This window comes from Loxodonta africana, chromosome 6, assembly GCF_030014295.1.
Source record: "Loxodonta africana isolate mLoxAfr1 chromosome 6, mLoxAfr1.hap2, whole genome shotgun sequence".
Lineage (NCBI taxonomy): Eukaryota > Metazoa > Chordata > Mammalia > Proboscidea > Elephantidae > Loxodonta > Loxodonta africana.
The window spans coordinates 63,540,401-63,565,198 of NC_087347.1; the positions used below are offsets into that span (position 1 = coordinate 63,540,401).

Genomic DNA, 24,798 nt, shown 5'->3' on the forward strand with positions numbered 1-24,798 from the left:
CGGCCCCTGTGGGGGATGCCTCCCTAACTGTAAGGAATATGCTCATTCCTTTACATCTTCATTTGCCAACTTTAGACCATGTGTGTGAAACCTTTGCTGCTGCATTAGATGAGTATTTCACTCACACACTTTCTTGCACCTTATTTACCCTCTCCCATCTTCCCAGTGTTTGATGGTTTTTTGTTAATGTTTTTAGATCCTTGACTTTTTTTTTTTACTTTAGATCATATACTTCCTTATTTTTATACTCTCATTCATGGTCATTTATACTTTTATTCTTAGGTTGTCAGAATTGTTAATGCTTTCTTTTGGTTCTGTAATTATAAAGTATCTTGAGTTTGAATTTTATGCTGATTCTAAAAATTAAAAACTGGTAAAGACCTGAGTAGTAGGCTTGCATTGCTTTATCCCATTGTCACACTTTGGACTTTCAAGAAGGATAGTATATTTAGCATCAAAGCAAAATGAAGTCTTTTTTTTCCTAAATTCTATCAATTCCTTGAAATTATGTCACAGTTTAATTTGTTTCATAGCTGTGCCATGACTTTCAGTTATGTGCCTTTATACTGTTCTTAAACTTAGCTTAATAATCATATCACCTTTGTATGAGTTGCCCATTTTTTTCTGGAACCCACTTTCCTGTAACCCTCGACCCCTCTAGCTCTGGTCTGGACAGGTTACATAAGCCTAGTGCATAGATTTCATCCTGGGACATATTTCTCTTTATTGTCCTCAGTGTAAGGGTTCGTGCTTGAGTTATCACACTGAGTTTTATAGAGTTTGAGAACCCCTTGAAATTGTGTATAGAATTTGTATACAAATGTATTTTTCAGTTTTGTCATGTTCTCAAGGGGGCTGTTAGAATTCCAAACACATCTGTTTTACGATACTTTCTTTCTATCCTCTATATGTAACTGCCTCTGCTTTCACAAACATTTTGCGAATCCTGCGCACTATGTATTCTAATCATACTGAACTACAGTCATAACCTCTTTAACTTAAGGATGCTTTCTACTTCCTGGGAATGAGGCTGCCAGTGAGCATTATTCTGCAGTTTCATAGCATAGTCCCCAAGGAGGTGCATCCCAGGCATCTACAATCATTTTTCATTTTCTTCCAATTTCTTGAAGTTGTTTCCTGTCTTTAGCCATAGCTTTTCCAACTACCTTTCAGTTGTTAGTCATTCATTTGGCAGCAGTGGTGATTATTATGCCACTCATAGTAGCAGAGGGCATTACCAATCCCTAATCACCTGCTGACCTTTAACTTTTTTGTTTCCTTGGCCATTTCTTTGAAGACGGCTTTAACGACTTTTAGCCTGATACGTTTAGCGTGCCTTTCACACTGTTTTCTTCATGGCAGATCCAAAGCTACCTTTAGTCAGATGGAAAGTATTTGCCAGGGTCCAAAATAAAATACAGCAAAAGAAGCTGCAATGGAATAAACAACAGATGTTACAAAACACTTATTACCCTTTATTTTTCTTCCTAGTTCTCGTCTTGGCTGAGAATGTTTTAAATATGGTGTAATAGTCTTTGGCCAAAGGGTATACAGGATACCCTGCTGTGCTACTTGTTACTGGCTACTGTAGGGTAGAACCTAGAGGACAGGGAGAATACATTTACTTTTTTTTAATAGAGTTTTATTTTGGGGGAGTTTGTGTACATTTTCAAGGCACAAATGGCCATGCTTCCTTTTGCCTATGGTCCTTTGTTTATATTGTTTTTGCTATCTGAAACATCTCTCCTTCCCTCCCAAATTGTTTTACTAAGCTAACTTCTACTTGTTTTAGTTCTGTACTTAGATGTGATCATTTCAGAGAAGCTTTTCTTAACCCTTTCAAATTAGGTTAAGTAAGTACTACATGTATGTGCTCCTATAGCACTCTCTACTTATCATTCATTTATTTATTTATTTAATAAATGTATTGAGTGCCTTCTGTGAGCTAGTTAGTATTCTGGGATGGGGGGAATAAGCAAACAAATAGTGAACAAAGTCCCAGCTTTTATACATCTTACTTTCTGCTGAACAGAGAAAGACAATAAGCAAATAAAAATGTAATACCAGATAAAGATGAGTTCTAGGAAGAACAACAAAGCAGGGTAAATGAATAAGAGTGATGGCCGGAGATGCTAATTTACATAAGATGATCAGAGAGGGACTTGCTGAGAAGGCAACATTGGGGCACAGATTCAAAGATATGAGGGAGTGAGGCAACCTGGGGGGAGGATCTTTTGTGCTGAGGGAGCAGCAGCTACAAAGGCTCTGAGGTGGGAGCATTCCTGACATGTTCAGAGAATAGGAAGGCGGACATTATGACTGAAATAGAGTGAGAGGGGGACAGTGGTAGGAGATGAGGTCAGAGTGATTGTATGGATAGGCAGATCATAGTAGAGCTTTCTAGACAGTAAGGACTTTGGCCAATTACCCTGAGCAAGTTAAGATGCTACTGGAGGAAGCAGCAGAGGAGTAAAGTGGTATGTGTATGATCACAAGGACCAGCTGTTACACCTGACCAACCCACTATTAATAGGGCACATAATTAATGATTTCCTAGTACTGCTGATAAAATTAGTTTTATCAGCTCACTTTATCTGACCATCCAAGACCAGAAATCTTAAATTTCCAAGATTTTTAGCTGAGGTAGAGTAATATGCTCAGGTGGTAAAATAGACATAATTTTAATTTACATTCTGGAAGTTTATGTTACTCTTTGTTTCAGTTATCTATTATGCATAACAGACAACACCCCAAAACTTATTGGCTTAAAACAGCAACAACTTATTGTTCTTGTGATTCTGTGGCAATTCCACTGCTGGTCTTACCTGGACTCTGTGTCACAGCTTCATTCAGCTGGTGGGTTGGCTGGGAGATGGGCCTTGCTAGGACAGCGGGGGTGCTGAACCTGTCTGTCCACATCATATTTTATACCAAGCTTCACAGCATGGCCCTCAGGGCATTGTTCCAAGAGGGCAGAATCAGAAGCTGCAGGGCCTCTTTAATTAATCCCAGGCCATAAAAGTGATAACAGTGTCACTTGTGCTTTCTGTTGGTTAAAGCAAGTCACAAGGCAAGCCCCAATTCTAAGGATGGGAAAATAGACTCCAATTTTTGCTCAGAGGAGCAATAAAGTCATATTGTAAAGAGGCCTGGGCATAACCTTTAAATTATTATTATTTTGCCTTCAGTGCTTTAAAATATAAAACTCTTCTTTGCTTTTTAGAATTAATTTAAACTGATAATTAGCAATGTAACCTGGAAAAAATTACTTCTTGATACATAAAATAAAGGGTTGATTTAGAGGAGTTCTTAGAAGTCTGTGAATTTGATGAGACTATAATTAAGTACAGGTGTTTTCTGAAAAGAAGCCATAGCTTTAGCTTTGCCTGTCCTTACACTACTTTTATGTCATTGTAAGGCAACTTGAATGTTGAAACGTATTGAAGAGGTGCTTTAGCTTGGAAATCTGATCTGGATTGGCATCTGACCTTATGTTCTGTTTCCATATTTCAAAAAGAAGTGGTTATAAGGATTAAATTTAGTAACACACCCTAACACCTAGTAACACCTGTTTAGTAGTCCTGATGGCGCAATGGTTAAAGCGCTTAGCTGTTAACCAAAAGTGTGGCGGTTGGAACCCACGCAACACTGTGGGAAGAAAGATGTGGCAGTCTGCTTCCGGAAGGATTTATAGCCTTGGAAACCGTATGGGGCAGTACTGCTGTATTCTATATGGTTGCTGTGAGTTGGAATTGACTCGACAGCGGTGGGTTTTTGGGTCAACACTTCTTTACTAGGTTGGTGTTAAGATAACTTTCCCTAAAATTTATTCGCTACCCTTTGCTCAGAAAAATACATTTCTAAAATAGTTGACTGTCAGTGGAATCATTTTGTATCTGCTAAAAGGAAAGTCCTACAAAGGAATTTGGAATTCCGTGATCCTTTTTTTAAAGTGATTAATCTTTGTGTTAATTTGGATTTCCATGTCATCTGAGGAGATTTGCTTATATTGGATATGGATATGTCATTCTCTTTAGTGTCTTCTTGTTTCCCTCTTTTATGTTTTCCTGTCCTGGAAGGGGAAACCCTGATGGTATAGTGGTTAAGTGCTACCACTGCTAACCAGAAGGTCCACTGTTCACATCCACGAGGCATTCCTTGGAAACTCTATGGGGCAGTTCTACTCTGTCCTATCGGGTCGCTATGAGTTGGAATCAACTCTGTGGCAATGGGTCGTTTTTTTGGGGGGAGGGCGGGGGGAGGGTCCTGGAAGGATGTAATGAATTTTTTTTTTAACTTTTATTGTGCTTTAAGTGAAAGTTTACAAATAAAGTCAGTTTCTCATACATAAATTTATATACACCTTGCTATATACTCCTAGTTGCCCTCCCCCTGAGACAGCCAGCTCCTCTGTAATGAAATATTTTGCCCAACTTTGGTGATTCGTTCAAGGGATTAAATTACCGCTCTGTATGTGTTAAGATACATAAATTCATTTGAGACATGAGTTGCTACCTGGAACTGCATTCACCCATAATCAGTAGTGCAATTTTAAAATTGAGAACTTCCTAAAAAGAAAATTGAGATCTCTCTTTGTGACTTTTATGTTGATAAACTTGAGGATCATTTATAGTGTACCTACTGTGTGCCAGTATTCTTGAAGCTGGTGATACAACAGGAAATAAGAGAGACTCCTTGCCTTCATCGAATTTAATTTCAAGTTGGGACATTAGACAACTAAGATGATTAAATCATCTGTATCATTTGGAGATAAGTGGTTGGAAGAAATATAAAGCGTATAAAGGATTAGCGAGTGATGGAGGTGGGGAGATCATTTTAGATAAGGGTGATCAACAAAGGCCCCTCCAAAGAGAAATGAGGTGAGGGAGTGAGCTATGCTAACAAGTGACAAAGAGCATCCCAGATACATGCAAGTGCAAAGCCTTTAAGGTGGCAGTAAGCTTGGTGAATCTGAGGAACACAACAGGAAGAGCAACGTGACAATGACTGAGACCAGAAGAGCATGAAAGGAGATAAGGTCTGAGAGGTAGATGGGGGTCCCATTTAGTTTTTACTCTGAGCCACGGTAAGGACTTTGTGTTTCTAATTGTGATGGGAAACCACTGGAATTTTTAAGAACTGCTTATTTTGAAATGATAATTAGACTTAACAGAAAACGTACTAAAATAGTACAGAGATTTCCCATATACTCTTCATCCAGTGTTAACATCTTGCATAACCATCATTGGAGTCATTTTTGCAAGGTAACGTGGTATCTTAAAATGCCCACTTTCCTGGTGCTATGTGGAGAATAGACTGAAGAGGCAAGAGTGGAGGATACAGGGACCAATTAGGAGGATACCATTATAGTCCAGGTGAGAGCTGATGACTAGGGTGGTAGCTGGGATGGTTACTTAAAATGAATTTACCCAAATACTCTCAGTACTATTATTTAAAAAATTCTGGATTAGAATATACTAAGAAATTGAACAACACTTTCCTTGAAACCTAGTGTCTGCATTTGATTGTCTTTTCAAAGAAACAAAATACTAGCATAATTTAGATTAAGAAACAATGTATTGTGCTTAAGCAGTTTTGATGATGAGAGAAGGTAGTAGTTGAAATAGATAAACTATAGCTATATTCCTTTGTATTGAAAATAAGTGGGTTAGCTTTGTTAGGTATTGATTTCTTAGAGTAATTTGCCAATATTTTTGCTTTAAAAGAATGAAAACTAGTATACACTAAATGTGAATTTTTTTTTTAATTTTTATTGTGCTTTAAGGAAAGTTTACGAATCAAGTCAGTCTCATACAAAAATTTATATACAACTTGCTGTATACTCCTAGATGCTCTCCATCTAATGAGACAGCACACCCCTTCCCTCCACTCTCTATTTTCATGTCCATTCGGCCAGCTTCTGACCCCCTCTGCCCTCTCATCTCCTCTCCAGACAGGAGCTGCCCACATAGTCTCATGTGTCTACTTGATCCAAGAAGCTCACTCCTCACCAGTATCATTTTCTATCCCATAGTCCAGTCCAATCCCTGTCTGAAGAGTTGGCTTTCAGAATGGTTCCTGTCTTGGGCCAACAGAAGGTCTGGGGACCATGACCTCTAGGGTCCTTCTAGTCTCAGTCAGACCATTAAGTCTGGTCTTTATACGAGAATTTGAGGTCTGCATCCCACTGCTCAATCAATTTTTTAGATACTTACTTTTGTGTGAAAAATGCATCTTAATTAAACAAAGATTAATTGCCCAAATTTTTCAGTGCAAAGATACAATCTTATTTTGTGATCTGCATGGTAATGTTTATTGTGTTTATTTTCATTTTTGCACCTTTAACTTCAGTGTTGATATTACAAATACTTGATGAAAGCATTGTGTAGATATTTCACTAATATAATTAATCTATGTGTTACATGAATGTATTTTGAAAGTACAGCAAGTCCCCAGGTTACCAACAGTTGACAACTTGTCCTTTAATGTTATCTAAATTTGCTCTCACTTTGAAAGATTAAACCAAGAAATTCTTTATCACAATCTCCTTCACTCCCTGCATGTGCAGCTTGTAAATCATTGAAAAGACTTTGACCTTTTGTTGTACTAAAACCAAAAACCAAAACCAAACCCAGTGCCGCCGAGTTGATTCCGACTCATAGGGACCCTGTAGGACAGAGTAGAACTGCCCCATAGAGTTTCCAAGGAGCGCCTGGCGGATTCGAACTGCCGACCCTTTGGTTGGCAGCCATAGCACTTAACCACTACACCACCAGGGTTTCCCTCTGTCGAGTCAATTCCAACTCATAGCGACCCTATAGGACAGAGTAGAACTGCCCCATAGAGTTTCCAAGGAGCGCCTGGTAGATTTGAACTGCCTACCTTTTTTGGTTAGCAGCTGTAGCACTTAACCACTACACCACCAGGGTTTCCTTGCTTAACCTACACATTCTTAAAAAGACTCATTTAGGAACGGATCTGTAACCTAGGAACTGCTTGTATTAGTGAATAGAATCAATTTTTCTCAAAACAGTACTTTTCTAATGTTTTGCTATGTAACATCAAACAATTTATTATTGATCTGTGTTGTTATTAAACCATTTCCTGCATTTTATCTGAAACATTTTATGTAAAACAAAGACGTGAGGAACTAGGAGAACCATGTTCTGGATGTTGAACCTGAAGTTAATACTTTCTGATTGCTTTGGAATGTTTTATGTGCCTCCTTTATTACTCACCTAACATTTAACGAGCAGCTTCTGGGTGTCAGACGCTGGTAGATATTCTTATGTACATCATTTTGGGTAACTATCCACATCAGCTTTCATTTTGATGAGAGTATTAGACTCTGAGATGTGAAGGCCCTTAACCATGGTTGCACAACAAGAGGTAGGTTTTCTAGCATCGCCTACCAAAACGTGTTGTCTGACACATTTAAAGGTCTTTTAGGTTTTTTAGGTTTATCATTATAATCACTCATTTGATAGATGTTTAAATAGGTACTTCTTTATGTGCAGAGCTGTATCATATGGGCTGTGGAGATTGAAAAATCGAGTCTAGTACACTGCCTTACAGTGTTGGAGACACCTGTGATACGAGGTAGAAAGTGATAGGTGCTGTTAAGAAAGGCATACAAATTATGCCCATTTGGAGGAGGGATATGTGCATTTAAGGAAAAAGTTCAGTCAGGGATGCTTTCTTGAAAATGGGGTTAACATTTAAACAGAATGATTTATGAACAGTGGGATTTGGATATGGGAAGTTTCTTTTAAGCTCTGAGAACATTAGGTTCTTAATATTTAACATGAGGGTTTGTACTAAAAGATCATTAAGGCCTAGAAAAGTATGGCGACCAGGTGCCATTTACGTCCATAGTACGACACTGAAGCTGAAAGGGGCACTATTAATTAATAATTACCCCAGGATGGCTGGCATAAATTGGGACTATCCTGAGCAAACCAGGACATAGGTCACCTTTTTAAAGCTGATTATCCCACATCCCCATACACATGATGATTTTATTTGCTTCAGATTTTACTGTATGTCCGGCTGGTTGACCTATTTACCTCATGTTCTTGAAGAAGGTGGCAAACAAGGAGAGTAGTAGGTTCACTGGGGAAGACTGACCCAGTCAGATCCTAGATCCTTTTTTTTGAACTTACTAGCAACTCTGTTATCCTGCTTTTGATCCTATTGTTGAGTGTACTGTCAAAGTGTTGTATTTGAAAACTTGCGTTTAAAGTACAACTGAAAAGTAGGAAAAGGACTGAAACATCAGTCATAAACTTAGTTTAATGTTGAACAAGGCACGGATAGTGTAATCTGAGGAAATAGGATCATCTCTTAAATAAATACTTAATGTTTTTGGGAGGGGTAATGATTAAAAATATGTATATTCTTGTTAGTTGCCATTTAGTGGGTTCCAACTCGCGATAACCCCATGTATTACAGAATAGAACTGCTCCAGAGAGTTTTCTTGGCTGTTATCTTAATGAAAGCAAGTTGCTAGACCTTTTCTTCCATGGCACAGCTGTGTGGGTTTGAAGCACCAGCCTTTAGGTTAGCAGTGAAACACAAACCATTTGCACCACCTAGGGACGTAAAAGTGTGTATAAAACATAGAATTGTTTTGAAACAGATATATTGTCTAAAATAGAGTATTTCTTTTATAGATGAAGCTGGAAACAATCACACATCACTACAAGTATACACCTTAATTTGTGTGGCTTTTAGGGAGAGTAGCAATAAGATTTCATTTACAAATGTTTTCCAGACCTCTTTAAATGTCTTCAGGGACTGCAGTATTTAGGGTGGTTTACCCTGTAGTATTTGGTCTACCAGACTGCTGTGCTTGCTGTTCTTAATTGGCTTTTTATAGCTGTTTTGAATCGTCCCCTGATGTTAGACTCACTGTTGTTACTTTTCTGCTTATCATGATTGTTCAGTATGATTGTATTTAGACACCTCCTTATCCTAACCTTCCTGTGTTAATTAAGTATAGGAACTAGATGAGGGCCAAAATTGTGTGGGCTTTGATAGCAAGTTTGATACTTTGAAACCAATTCCTATGTTTTCTAGTTCTTGTGTTCTAAAATAAGTGCTTTTCAGATGACTGATGTTCATTTGAATCACCTTGTTAAAAGTAAATTCTGATTCATTATGTCTAGGGTGGTCCTGAGATTGTGCTTTTCCTAGGTGATGTGGAAGCTGCTGTCCTGCAGACTATACTCAAGAGCATAAAGGTTCTATCTAGATGGCTTATTGGGAGTCTGGTAGTCTTGTGATACAGGGTATTACTATATTAATAAGGGTGGATTCTTTAAGAAATTATATTAACAGTTGATTTAAAAAGAAAAATTAGGGCTTTTATATATTTCATAATGTAGTTGGTTTAAATAATATTTGTCTTTTGTATTCATATTTCTCTCTTTCCTTTGTTTACCAGTGTCTTAACTCTAGTTTTTGCTTCTTTCTCATTTTTTTTTTTTTTTTGGTTTTCACTTTCGTTTAATAGATTATTGTGTTTTGTGGATTGGTCAGGGAACCGTTACTGTATTTTATGTTTGTATCTACATTTTATTTTGCATGCGTAACGTGGCTTTGCCTGGATGTTCTTTTTGGTAAGTTCCAAATTTATAAAGCATATTGTTTTTTGTAGTGTAAGTTGTAATGTTTTTCACCTTCTTTTCTCATATTTCTGGTAATGTGATCATGCTCATGTCTTGTTTTTTTTTTTAATGAGTTCATTTGATAATTGTTTTTTTCCTAACATTTTCTAGTTTTCCTTAATAGTAGTGCAATTTGGTACTAATCTGCTTTGATTCGTTTTATAGCCTCACACTGTCAGTTGCTGATCACTGTTAGCAGTTGCTGTGTCTCTCAGTATTTTGGTTTTTGATTCGTTTTATAGCCTCACACTGTCAGTTGCTGATCACAATAAGCAGTGCTGTCTCGAGTATTTTGGTTTTTTTAAAAAAGAGCCTGAATCATCCAGAAATATTCTTAAAGCTTGTGCTTCCATATAGCAATCATAAAAGAAGATCGTTTGTAGTAAATTAAATGTTTTGTGTTCAATGAACAATACATAATAATTTTGTTTTTACAGCAACAGCTTGCTCAACTACAGAAAGAAAAGTCAGAAATTCTGAAAAATCTGGCATTATATTACTTCACATTTGTAGATGTTATGGAATTTAAGGTATGTATTTTAACATACAAAATGTAACCCTTCACAGGTAGATTTAGTATTTGTTAATTGTATAAATTGCTTAGTCATTTGTTGAAAATAAAATTGGAATTCTTGCAGAAAATAAAATTTTTTTTTATTGTGCTTTAAGGGAAAATTTACAAATCAAGTCAGTCTCTCATATAAAAACTTATACATACCTTGCTGTGTACTGCTAGCTGCTCTCCCCCTAAAGTGACAGCACACGCCTCCTCTCCACCGTATATTCCCCGTGTCCATTCCACCAGCACCTGTCCCCCTCTGCCTTCTCATCTCACCTCCAGACAGGAGCTGTCCACATAGTCTCATGTGTCTACTTGAGCCAAGAAGCTCACTCCTCATCAGTGTCATAGAAAATAAATTTAATATATATTTTATTTAAGTGCTTTTCTGAATTTAACATTATTTATATAAGTAAAAGATTAAAATGAGGTTTTGTTTTCAGGACCATGTTTGTGAATTGCTGAATACGATTGATGTTTGCCAAGTATTCTTTGATATTGTAAGTATCATTGTTGGAAAAAATCCCAATTCTCCTGTTTCCAGTACAACTAAGGTGACTGAATGCTTTTCTTTTAGAGAAAGTTTATAGTACAAGTATATAAAGTTTTAGCATTGTTAATCTGGCTTGTTTTGTTGCTTTTTTTTTTTTTTTTAATGTAAGGAGTTATATATTTTCTCTTACTTGTTTCTTAGAATGTCACTGATTTTAAGTCTTGTACATACTGCAAAGTAATTGTTAATTTCAGTATGCCCAATTTTAAAAATTAAGTGGGTAGTATTTTTCTCTGTAAAAGGTGTACTTGATAGAATATTTCCTAGGAAGAAATTTCTTAATGTAGGAAGTCAAAGTGAAAAGCATTTCCATCGATTTAAGGTGAAAAATGCTTAAATCCATTGATATAATGGTGAACTATTTTTTTTAAATGGTCCTTTTTCTTACCTGATGGGATTGGCACAAGTATTTCTTATTCTGTTTTGTTTGTCCTTTTAAACTAACTAGTTTGAATGAGGTAATCACAAGTTCTTTTTCATCTGTAAAATATGTCACAAACACAAAACTTAGAATTTTAGAAATGGAGATAAAATAACTATAGAAAATTTTTAGCTTTCATTAGCTGCCATGGATATTTTGTATGTGTTTAAAAGTTTGCGCAATAAGCAAGGAGTTAAACTTAATTTTTTGTCCCCTAGACTGTAAACTTTGATTTAACTAAGAACTACTTAGATCTGATCATAACCTATACAACACTAATGATACTGCTATCTCGAATTGAAGAAAGGAAGGCAATCATTGGATTATACAACTATGCTCATGAAATGACCCATGGAGCAAGGTAGGGACCTGCGTTATAAAAATCTTTCTAAAATTCTCAATTTGATGGCTTATAACTCAGTGAAATTTGATATGTCTATTTTAAGTGACAGAGAATACCCACGCCTTGGCCAAATGATTGTAGATTATGAAAACCCTTTAAAGAAGATGATGGAAGAATTTGTACCCCATAGCAAGGTGGGTACAGTTGTTTAGATGTACATTAATTGGCATATGCGACCACCCTCTGTCAGGTGGTTGTCCTGTGGTAGCTTGTGTGTTGCTATGATGCTGGAAGCTATGCTAAGAGTTAGATTTTTTTAAAGTAATACAGTATTTTGTATGAATCTATGCTTTTTCTTGACATACGGTTAACACCAAGAACTTTCCTTCAATTTTAATACAATGAAAATTCTCGAGATACTCTTCCAACTTAATTTCTTTGTATATCTGTATTACATCCACACATTTGTAGAGTTTTTATGTTTTATAGTTGGTTGGATCATTGGTTGGAAAGGGGCTAGTAGGTGGGATCAATTTTGAAGTAAAAAATCTAAAGCATAGATAGAAGTATCAGAAAGTATCAGGATGTACTCAGCATAGCATAGTCATCTCCTGTCTTTCTGATTTTGGTAATGCTATTTCCCCACCTAGAATTGTCTTCCCCACTTCTATCCTATTTCCTTTCTTGATCCATGTCTGATCTTTCCTAGTAAAGTATGGCCTTGTTTTTATTTAGTCATTTCAAATTTGATTCATTCCCCTCTTAGGGAATGAAAATTTTCTTAAAGGCCGTTGGCTCTCCTTTTTAAGCTCTCCACAGTTATTAGCACAATGAGAAGAATTGTTCATTTGAATTAGACCAGTTAGTTATTTCCTAATCTTGATTTTGCTGATGTTCCGTGATATTTCAGAGTATTGATAGAAAGGCTATCATGTGTTTACTAAAATTTGTTAAAACTCAATTTAATATAGTTTTAAAAACATATTTTTAGTCAGAATCACTTGGTAGAGCTTAATAAAAGTATAGATCCATGGGTTCCACCCTCAGAGGTTCCGATTCATGAAGTTTCAGGTGGAGCCCTGGATTCTGTATTTTAAATGTGCTCCCTGGCAATTTATGTGCAGCTAGATTAAAGAATTGCTTCTGCACTAAGTTTTTAGGAAGCAGGAATGAATAGCAAAAGACAGTTATGAAGTTAGGCAAGAAACAGATGGGATGGAACATTAAATACTTTGATGGTAAAGGTGTAATGAAAAGAACAATTGGCAAATAGAAGTTAAGTAATTTATTAAGTTAGAATATAATGGATTATTTTTATAAGGCATTCTGTGGAGAAATACGAAACATGTTGAGATCTATGAACACAGGCCTAAATAACCCTAGAGCCTTTTTCTTTCAATGAGAACTATCAGAGTAGAAATTTATGTTACACAAAAGGATGACACTAGGTCCCCTATCCCTTTTTAAATAAAGGTCCCAAGATTGCCAGACATTTTAATGTTTATAAGAGTAGTGTGATTTCCTAAGCTGATCTCTTGCTCAGGAATGTGGAATTCATGTAGATTTTATGAAATGGGGAGGGGGTAAAAATCTGGAGGAGGAGCAGCTGGTACCCCACTCAGATGTTATGGAGCACAGTTGTAATTAGTCTCTGTTGTCTTGTGATGGTACGGTGGAAACTCACAGCACTTGGTATTGTTGGCTGCTGTGAAGTCAGCTCCTGACTCATGGCGATCCCATACACAGTGAGATGAAATGCCCAATCCTTCTTTATTTTCATGATCAGTTGTGGATCAGACTTTTGTGATCTATCTGGCTTTCATTGACTGATTCTCAGTAGATCACCAGGCCTTTCTTCCTGGTCTGTCTTAGTCTGAAAGCACTGCTAAAACATGCAGGGCTCCACTGACAGATGGGACAGGTGGTGGCTACTCACAACTATAGATGAAATTTAAGTAGAAAAGAAAAAAATATATTTTTCAGCTTTTCTTTTCCTATTTTAATTAGTCTCTTTCAGATGCACTAATTTCTCTTCAGATGGTATATCCTCGAAGGAATCTTTCAGCTGACCAGTGGAGAAATGCCCAGTTACTGAGTCTCATCAGTGCACCCAGTACAATGCTTAATCCTGCACAATCAGACACGGTATGGTTATGTTTTGCCTTTTTTGAGTGGAAATACTAAAGTTGATTTATTGTTTTAAAATACTAGTAAAGCAGCGCCATTAAAATTTTTTCTGTAACTTACCAGTGAATTTTTTTGTAAAATGCTCATTAGTTAAATCATATTGTTTTATTTTTTATTTCTATACTAAACAAAAACTGATGCTGAGTTGATGTAATTAATAGTATGTGTGTATGTGTTGTAAGTTTAAAAGTTTGTTTTATCCTGTCATGGTAGAAAATTTGAAAAATGCAAAAAATATAAAGAAGAAAAAGAAATCACCCGAAATCTTACTAGCTAGAAAAAATTATTATTAATATTCTGTTGTATTTCTTTCTAATCTCTCCTCTGTGTGTTTGAAACTAGATGTTGTGCGTATGCAAAATACATATACATAGTTACTGATTTGGGTCAGACAGTGAACATCCATCTCCATAAATTATTTTTAACTTCACTAAGATTTTATTTTTGGAGTACTGCAAACTCTCAAATAGGCTAGGGAAGGTTAAAAGTTGCTGTTTAGTAGATTATACAACAATTTAGCAACAGTATTTTTTAAAGGGCAGTTTGAGGGTTCACAAATGTGAAAGGGGTACAGCTCTCTTTGTCCTTTATCAGCTGAAAGTTTAAATAGAGATTATAAAACTCTTGTTCAACTTTTTAGATTTATTGTGAAGGCCAAGAATTGAGTAGAAAAATTCTCAGGAGGAAGAGAGGAGATCGACAATATGGAATATTTTTTTGAGTGTTTTTTAACCACAACTTTTTGTATTTTCTCTTTTTAAGATGCCTTGTGAATATCTCTCTTTGGATGCAATGGAAAAATGGATTATCTGTAAGTAATAAAATTAGTCAGTTTTGAGATTACCTCTCAGGTTTACATGTTAGAGAAAAATAACTGGTAATATGTATTATCTCTGTGCCAAACACTGTGGTAAGCCATCTATGTGCATTACCTCACTCAGGCTTTATGTTGACCCTGTCAGGTTTAGATACTTTGTTTTATATAGATGAGGAAACCAAAGCTTAGGCAATATAGCTAGTAATGACAAAGATAAGAACTCTAACCCCAAGTCTACATTATATTGCCCCTCAACATAACCTTCAAAACTAAATTTTTTTTAAATGATTTTTCATATTGCATTTATTCACTAAAGGTTTTTTGATTTTAATTTACTTCAGGACGTACAATAAGTGACACATGTTTGGCAGTGCATGGGGGATAAAATTATTAATTTCTGTTCCCAAGAATCCCACAAACTGGGGAAATAGACGTATATATATAAAAAACAACAAACACACAGGTATAATATAGAATGAAAATTGCTATAGAATAGTTAAATTCTTTCTACCTAAGGGCCGCTTCCAGAAGGCAGTAATTTTGGACAGTGTTTTTGTTACTGTTCTTGTAGCTCTTTAGAATAGTATATGTTGACTTTTTATTATAGTGTTTTGTTCAAACTGGCGAAGGACCAGTTTTTCTCTTTTAATGCTTTATGAATTGATAATTCTGGAAAATGCAATGTAAATGAATTACTAGAATTTCCAGGAAAATGAAGTAATAAAGATATAGAAAATAAAAGCGCATATTTTAAATTATTAGATTCCTTATAATCCAATAGTTAGATCATTATTAGATTTCTAGTCAGAAATCATTGTCAAATTTCTATGCAAGTTTCTGAATATACTTCAGTTTCTGTGTAGATTAGAATTTTGAGTAGCCCTGTTGTTAATATGAGTAAGTCTGCCCTTACTCATTTTATTAGTAATATTATTTTTTACATTGATGAGATTTATAATAGTAAGCATTTCATGCTTTGTTGATTAAAAAACAGTGTTCAAAGTATTGATTTTCCACAAATGTGTGGTGATCCTTGGTTGTCTAAACTTATGTAAGCCTGAATAGTTGGGATGATTACTAAAGTTAGCTAATGCGAGTGGTCTCTGGAATTGCAGAGGACAGTTTCTTCTTAGGCTAATGCGAGGGCTTTGTGTAAGGACCAGAGGGAGTAGGTCAGCAGGCAGGCTTCCATAATGGAGGATACATAGAGGTGGAGAAGGCAGACAGATTAGAGGTCACCACAACTGGCAAAGTAAGGAAGGTTTGCTCTGAGTTTTGCTACGTTTAATGTATTTGAGCCCTGTAGACCTGATACAGAGGTTAGAAGTTACCTCAAACTTTACATTTCTCTTTTTGACACCACTGCCCACACTAGTACCTTTCCACAGTGGATAGCCAACTTTCTTTAGAGCTTGGCTCTAGATTCCCTGTCCTCAAAGTCTGGTCCCAGAACAGCAGCATCAGCATCTACTGGGAACTTCTTAGATATGCAGAGTCTCCAGCCCCACCCAAGACACACTGAATGAGAAACTCTGGATGGAGCCCAGGAGCCTGATTCAATAAGCTCTCCAGATGACTCTGATGCAAGCTAAAGGCCGAGAACCACTGCTCTAGATTCTAGCCTGGGGCCTAGACTTATTTAGGGCCTAGAATTGTTGAGAGCCCAACTATTTGGAATGCTGCGTTTTTTTGTTGTTTTTTTTTTTTTGTACTTTAGATGAAGATTTACAGAGCAAACTAGTTTCTCATTGAACAGTTAACACACACATTGTTTTGTGACATTGGTTGCCAGCCTCACAACATGTCAGCACCCTCCAGTCCGTCTCTACTCCCCATTACCAGCTTTCCTGTCCCCTCCTGCCTTCTCGTCCTTGCCCCTGGGCTGATGTGCCCATTTAGTCTCATTTTGTTTTATGAGCCTGTCTAATCTTTGGCTTACAGGTGAGCCTGAGGAGTGACTTCATTACTGAGCTGTAAGGGTGTCTGGGGGTGGAATGCTGCAGTTTTAACATTCATTATCCTGATGCTTTTTTCAGGGCCTATTCTTGCTCTATTGGTTGAACTTGGGCTACTCCTTGGGAAAGATCTTTTTTTATCTCTGAAGTTTTGGATTACTATTTCCTGTATTTTTTTGTCCCTGACAACCCAGTTTTATCTGCTTTCTATCTTCAAAGTTTTTCCCCAGTGTTCTTATTTACTATTAGATCTCTACAGGGTCACTGTGAGTTGGATCCAACTTGACGACACATGGCAACAACAATAACATTGGTCTTTTATCTTGTTTTCCAACATTTTTATGACTTTTTCCCCCCCTCTGTCATTTCATTGAATTTGTTGGGGAAAGGAGCATGATATTTAGTTGTATGACCAAACCACCCCCCTAGACTTGGGCATTTTATTTAAAACAAATGAGTATACTTTAACTCATAAAACTTTCAGAGAAACCTCTTATTATCAGTAGCAAGTAGTTTGTAAAAATAAGTGTACAAGGAGGTATAAGACATTAAGTAAAATCACGTTTTACTGAGGAGATTAGGGTAAATAGCCAATAAAAAAACCAAACCCAGTGCCGTCGAGTCGATTCTGACTCATAGCGACCCTACAGGACAGAGTAAAACTGCCCCATGGAGTTTCCAAGGAGCACCTGGTGGATTTGAACGGCCGACCCTTTGGTTAGCAGCTGTAGCACTTAACCACTATGCCACCAGGGTTTCCTAAAATAGTCAATACATAAGACAAAGATCTTTTATAAACAAAATTTCTCTTGACGATTCTTTAAATATCCATATAGAACAGAATACATGGTTTGATGTATATTATCCTGTTGCCACAAATGCAATATAGTTTTTCTTCTAGGATTTGTACAGATTGGTTTAAAGTGATTCAAACAGATTTCTTTGGTTCCTTAGCAGATCAAATAATTGGCTTGCTTTTAGGGACCATGTTGTATGAAAAATACTTTCATATATTTTAAGGAGTTCAGGAAGTTAAATGTACTTTTGTGTGTATGTCTACACACTAGATGCTTACTTAAAGAATTTACTTTTATAGTGGCTCTTTTAAAGGAAGGTTGAGCTGAGAATAAAAAGATAAATGGCAAGTGATTGTTTAAGTGTCAAAATAGTAGTATAGGTATAGTGTAGTATGATTCCGGAGTTCAAAGATCGGGTGACTATTGAGAGTTATAGGGAAACCCCCACAGAAAATAGGACTGACTTGTAACTAGCCCAACACAATACCGTGTATATGGTATATGGTAGGCACTGGGTAAATGTCGAATGAGTGAAAGATAGATAAAAAGTCTTATACCCTAGTATATAGGCTTACATAGGACATGAACAAGCATAAATAGGATTATATATTTGTGTAGGATTTCCAAATTAGATAAATAAAAGATAAAAGGGGAATTTAGAATTCATATGATAGAGAGCAACATAATATATTGAAAGAATATTGAACTTTAAGGTTAAATTAAAAAAAAAATTTTTTTTTTTTTTTTTTAACACATGGGGCTAAATCCTAGCTCTGATACTTTAACAGCATAACTTTGGGTAAGTCAGTGAGTCTTCATTGCTTCGACTCTAGAAGGATAGCACCTGACCTGTCTCCTATACAGGATAAGCATGTGAGATAATATATGTGAAAAGATTAGTAAACTACAAAAATGCTATGGAGATGTGAGATGCTATTATTACCTTCTTTCTTCTGGTGACTTGAAGTAGATTAGCTTTATTTTTCAGTTATTACAGCTACCGTATTAGTACTTCCTGGCCCTCTGGTTTGATACAACTTTATGAATATTCCTGAAAATGTATTTTGCTCATTTATTAAAATTTTCCTTAAAACCCAGAAGTGACTTTTTTTTCTTCCTTTTTACAAGCATGAATTCAAAGAACAGATTTTGCAGAATACATAATATTATGACTGAGAATGGAAAAACATTGTTACTATCTTGGATATGTTTTATTAACTTTAAAATCTCAATTTAGTGATTAGGTTCTGTCTTTTTGAAAAGTTACCCTATAGCTGAAAGAACTTTGAAAGTAATACATTTGTATTTACTTTTCTTTTTACTTAAAGTCGGCTTTATTTTGTGCCATGGGATCCTAAATACTGATGCTACAGCACTGAATCTTTGGAAGCTAGCTCTGCAAAGTAGCTCTTGCCTCTCTCTCTTTCGAGATGAAGTTTTCCACATTCACAAAGCTGCAGAAGACTTATTTGTAAACATACGAGGGTATGGTGTTTTAAACTACTTTGCCTTTTTTGGAGAGGGGTGGTAAGTGGATTATCTTTATTAAAGGTTTGGAGACAGAGAGTGGTCACATCATGCAAAATACAGCCTCTACCAACTTACTGGTTGTCACAGGTAGTTAGCAGTAATCCTGATATGGTAGTAATCATTTTTACATGTAACCTCACAAGTTAAAACATCTAGTGTTCCTGCCTTTTCCAAGTTTGTATTTTAGGAGAGTGAAGATGGGTCCTCTTTTGTATATCATATGTGGGTTTAGACATAAATATTACTAAAAGCACCATATACATTTTAGAGTTTTAAAATTTTTAGAAGTACTATTCTGTAATAGAGTATATTTGTAAAGTGTATTAGTCAATAGAAATACTTCATTAGAATAATTAAAATAGTTACAGAAGCCAGGTACTACACAGAACAAATTATGATAGGAGTTATTTCAACTGATTCATTTATATTCATTCCCTATAAAGCAGGTAATTCTCTGAAATTTAAGTGTACTTGAAATTTTTAATACCTGCATTTCACTTCACTTGGGGTTCTGTAGCCAGTATCTAAAAGCCAAGTTGAGATCAGACTTGATAGCTATTTTTAAATCTTTTGAAACTAGGAAAATCAAAATGTCCTAGATCCCCCATACCTGAAAGTACTGAATACATTACATTGGGCTTGCTAACATCAGATGAAAATGAAATTTGCCTGCATTTATTCCACACCCAGTTCGGTAATGTCCAACTAAAATTGGGACAAAGTAAAGCCTCTCTTAATTATTAAAAAATAAAGATGTGTCTAGCACTGACAAATTAAGCCAACTGGTCTCAAGTTTTAGTGTACGTAAGAATTATCCTGGGATGAGAATTAAAATGCAAGTTAACTGGGTACCACTTCTACAATATCTGTATCTTGGAGAAGTTAAAAGAATCTGCCCTTTACTCTTCTTGTACTTTATTGAGGTAATATTTATAAACAAAAAAAATTAAGAAGTCTTAGACATACAGCTCTATGGCTATGCATGTTGATACTTCTGTCTGACCACCACCTAGGTCAAGATAGAGAACATTTCCATCATCCCCAGAAAATTCTCTTGTGCCTCTTTCTAGTCACTACTGTTGACCCCACTCCCTTTCTCATGTGACCACTATTCTGAAGTCTGTCCTCACAGGTGATTCTGATACCCTCATACAGGTGGTTGGTGACTCATAATATGAGAAACAGTGCCCTCTGTACTTTTCAGCCCTATTTTAAGATGATAGAGAACTCTGAAGTAACTTATGTTGGATGGGCTTTGTCATTTTCTAATTGATTCAGATTGAAAATCATGAAGACTTGTATAATGCCTTAGGATACTGACATCCTGTCTGTGGAATCATACTTAAATGTATGCAAACATTTAAAAGCAGATAGTCTGTATATTGGGTGCGTTTATGTTATGTATGGTGCAAGTAAGCTTACTAGCTGCATGAAACCAACCGTCATTTTGCTGTTTATTTAGTGATAAGTTTATCATTTAAAAATCTCTGTATTTAATGTTGAGGATTTTGATTTTTGATTAAATTGTGCGTGACAAAGCCAATATAAGATGTTGTTTATCGTAGTAATTACAAGTCAGACCATACAGAGGCCAGTGATTACAGAATTATTATATTTCTGATATTTGCTCAAAGAACACATAAATATTAGAGGACTTAATTTAGCAGTTTTAGTTCATTTTATTCGAGCCAGGTTGTCAGGAAGCTAGTTTAACACTGTAGGAGTTTTTTAAATTTTTGTGTCTTAGTATTCATGAAATTAACACGTTTATTAGAATTTATTTTTTGGATGGCACCTTTCAGTGGATTGATTTTAAGTTGGTTTTCTGTTTCTTTTAATTAAATGTTTCTTAATTTGAAAAACACGTGGCAAAACGGAGGGTAAAAATTACCTACAATTCAATCTCTTAAGATGATTTAAAGTAGGTGAATGCTTCTCTGCCCCCATTTTTTCCACCACCATATCCCACACTGAAACAAAGGTTGTGACTGTTAATCATTGATTCATGTCCTTTCAGAAGCTTTTCTATGTTTATGAGATAGCTTTGATAAAAAGTCAGAAGTGATAGCTTTGTAAGCACTTCAGATTTTTAGAAATTGCATCAAAAGTATAATATTAATGTCTCTATCGACACGATGGCACTGGGTTTATTAGGCTTAAAGAGGTAGGATTTTAAAAAATAAAAATCTGTATTGTGACGTTTAAATTTACTGTTAATTTAGTATAATGTGAGATTTATTTTTATAGGAAGGATTGACTGAGCACTTAAGATGCTAAGAAGGAATGGGGGTAGATTTCTTCCATGTATTTAAGATTGAGGACCAGTTTTTCTTGTTGATAATAAGTCATTTTCTATTGATTTAGTATTTGACTAACTCATTTTGATGGTTATTGATCAAATTAAGATTAACATGGTTCTGCTTTTTATTTATTTTTGTACATAGCTATAATAAACGTATTAATGACATAAGAGAATGCAAGGAGGCAGCTGTGTCGCATGCGTAAGTTATTGTGTTATTTTATCTAATACTTTTAATCAAGAAGAATTCCTTTCTTAAAGCATTATTTTGTTGAAATGAGTATAGATTAATAGTATGCAAGATGAGAAAGTAGAAAAGGGAGACTCTCAATCAATGAGACATAATAGGTGTATAACCTCAATATTTGTAGTCTTGGAATTAGTGCAGAAAGATTTTAAATATCTTTGAAGTGCTGCTAAAATTCTCTAGATAAGTGCTATACAAAGGACTTTTAGGTATCATTTAAGTCTGTGACTACCACTATGCTTCCCGTCCCAATATTTTGCAAACTGTGCTGATTTTTTTTTTAGCTATTTTATGGAAACTGATATATTCATACAATCTCCCAAATAGTATTTACTTTTTTTTTAATTTTTCACTAAGTTTTTTGTTGTTGTTGTGCTAGGTAGTATTTACTTTTTTAAGTATGGTAACTTTATCCTTTTCCCAAATTTTAGTTTCATGTATTGGTAAATATATAATAGATAACGAAAATTGGAACCTAGTGTACTTAAGATCTTTCAACGACTTTTCAGTATTTCTATAAGGCAGAGAGAAAACAAGCATCATTGCCATAGATGGAAATGTAAAACCACAGAAACTTTTAGAATTTGTCTTTAGGCTACAGAATGGATATTGGAAATTTAAACCTATATTGGGAGTTTAATCCTTCTTTATTCAGTACTGTCTGTACTCTATCATTATTCATACTTTTTTTTTTTTACTGAATCAAGTATTTATGCTTTTATTATTCTTTTTTTAAGATGAAGGTTGGACTTCATTAGGCATCTGCTCATAAGTGGTTGGATACCATTGTGCATTGGCTCACTTCTTAATCTTCACAACAGCCCAGTGAAATAGGTGTTAGTGTTATCCCCATTTTACAGAAACGAAAATTGAGCTTCAGGGAGATTAAGTAACTTTCACAGCTACTAAACAAGGAGGCTTGGATTCAAATGAAAACTCATCTGCTTCCAAAGCCACAAGGCTATGCTGCTTTCCTACATAACTCTAATCAGATCTTTTCTGGCTAAGAATCGTTAATTCTTCAGTCAAGGGAGTATATGTCCTGAAATACAGTTTGTAGATTCAGAAATTAATGGGAAATAGCTGATCCAGTCCCAGCTTTGTATATTTTTTATGTCTGTTTCTGTAATTAGCCATTGGGGTTCTTAATTTTTTTTTTTTTTCCTGTTCTAAGAAATGCTTTTTTTTTTTATTCTGTGGCCTTGCTGCTGAAGAATTTCATTTTTAGTTGTGCTTTAAATGAAAGTTTACAGTTCACGTTGGTTTCTCATACAAAAATTTATACACACATTGTTATGTGACCCTAGTTGCTCTCCCTATAATGCGACAGCACACCCCACCTTTCCACTGTAGATTTCGCTTGTCCATTGAACGAGCTCCTGTCCCTTTCTGCTTTCTTATCTCATCTGTAGACAAGAGCTGCCCATTTAGTCTCATATATCTACTTGTGCTAAGAAGCAGCCTCTTCACAAGTATTTTATGTCCTGTAGTCTGCTTTTATTATTAAAGAATTATTATCTCGTACAAATAACCTACTTTGGAGTGTGTTAGAATTTCTTTCTTGACCTTCAGAAATAAATGTAATCATCCCTTCTTGGGATAAACTGTATTGTAGGGATATGTGTGGTGCCATACCTATCTTTTATAAAGATCTTTAAGAATTGAGACATTTTTATTCCCCTTATTCTATTTATCATGTAGAATAATAATAAATAGTAAGCGATAGTAATTCCTGTAACTTACTGCCATGTGCTATAAAGGTGTATGTATTTTATAGACATTTTCTCATGCTTTTAATGTACCATGGACAGCCCTGTGAAGTAAAATAGCCAAAAAGATATTTGTCTACTCTAAGAAATAATACTAGATGGTTTTATTATTATAAAATAAAACGAGCTTGACTACAAATTAACGTATATTAGAAGTACCGTATACCAGTGGAAACCCTGGTGGTGTAGTGGTTAAGTGCTACGACTGCTAATCAAAGGGTCAGCAGTTCAAATTCACCAGCCGCTCCTTGGAAACTGTGGGACGGTTCTACTCTGTCCTATAGGGTCGCTGTGAGTCAGAATCACTCGACGGCACTGGGTTGGGTTTGGCTTGGTACCAGGCATCATGAAAGGTATATATATCTTTTGAGACAGGTGCCATCATCCCTGTTTGATAGGGATAGAAGCTGAAACTGAAAGAGGTACAACCTAAGGTCACACAGGTGTTAATCTCCTGTGTTACAGCTGTATTTCTGGTGTGGTATATTCCTTATGCTTGGGGTTTTAGCACATGTATCATAGATACGTGACTATTATTTTATGCGCTTTTCTAAATTTTAAAAATTACTTGGAGCAATATGTATTTTGCATAGTGTGAGGAGTTGGAATACTTAGAACATTTTACGTTTTTCCTTTTTCTGTTAATATGTGAGAATAAGTTCTTCCTAATTTGTATTTTAAAAAAATCTAGTACATGAATAATTATGGTTGTCCTTTTCCCCATCTTTCAGTTTCGAACAAGAGCTCCAAGTAGCTCTCATCCCAGTATCTTTATTGAATATAGCTCTTGTTAACCCTTCAAACCCATTGCCGTTGAGTCTATGCTGATTCATAGGGACCCTGAAGGACTGAGTAGAACTGCCTTGCAGGTTTCCAAGGAGCAGCTGGCAAATTTGAACTGCCGACCTTTTGGTTAGCAGCTGAGCTCTTGACCACTGCTCCACCAGGGCTCCATAGCGCTTGTTTAGTCAGTTTTATATATTTAATAGGAATCCAAAACCAATAGGAATATACTTAGTAAAGATGGAAACAGATAATCAGATACTTATTAACTTACAATTTTTAATGTCTGTGTGAGGTGACAGAATTGTATATGGTAGGAGAGTTCTTGTCTTCAAAGATTTCCGAGCCTAGTTTAAAAAGTGCTGAGCTATATGGTATTAAAATTGCAGAAAATTTTCGAAAATGGACAGCTGGATATTAGGAAATGCTTCTAGAAGGATTGATCCTGAAGGTTGGATAGGACATTAATAAGTGGAGTGTAACAGGATAAACATGGTTACTGAAGTAGCACAAGAAAGGCAAGGTAATCATGAGATTGGAAAATTACTTCGTGACAGACACATAGAAGATGATTTTTGTAGACGCTTCTGCTTTCTAAAAATCTTTGGAAGATGATCTTGAAATGTCAAGTTACTTTAATTTCTAATGAATTTTAGTAGAAGCAGGTAACGTATCATGCCGTCTTTTTCTATAGTGGTTCAATGCACAGAGAAAGACGCAAGTTTTTAAGGTCAGCGCTGAAAGAACTGGCTACTGTCCTCTCTGATCAACCTGGCTTGCTAGGTCCCAAGGTAATTGGTTCAATTCTTATTTCAATTACGAGTGTGCCATATATTTTTTAAAAACTTGTTATTTCTGCTGTCTGTGGAT

At 35.6% G+C, this 24,798-nt stretch overlaps 1 protein-coding gene across 1 annotated transcript in view; it reads left to right on the plus strand.

Annotated features, from left to right (window-relative positions):
- NCKAP1 (NCK associated protein 1) overlaps positions 1 to 24,798 on the plus strand; it is a 110,276-nt gene that overhangs the window by 24,963 nt on the left and 60,515 nt on the right. The window contains exons 3-11 of the mRNA XM_003406182.4: positions 10,106 to 10,198; positions 10,671 to 10,727; positions 11,420 to 11,562; positions 11,648 to 11,738; positions 13,552 to 13,689; positions 14,494 to 14,542; positions 18,629 to 18,785; positions 21,275 to 21,331; positions 24,623 to 24,719. Coding sequence (XP_003406230.1) covers positions 10,106 to 10,198; positions 10,671 to 10,727; positions 11,420 to 11,562; positions 11,648 to 11,738; positions 13,552 to 13,689; positions 14,494 to 14,542; positions 18,629 to 18,785; positions 21,275 to 21,331; positions 24,623 to 24,719 — 882 coding nt within the window. The remainder of the gene's footprint in view (positions 1 to 10,105; positions 10,199 to 10,670; positions 10,728 to 11,419; positions 11,563 to 11,647; positions 11,739 to 13,551; positions 13,690 to 14,493; positions 14,543 to 18,628; positions 18,786 to 21,274; positions 21,332 to 24,622; positions 24,720 to 24,798) is intronic.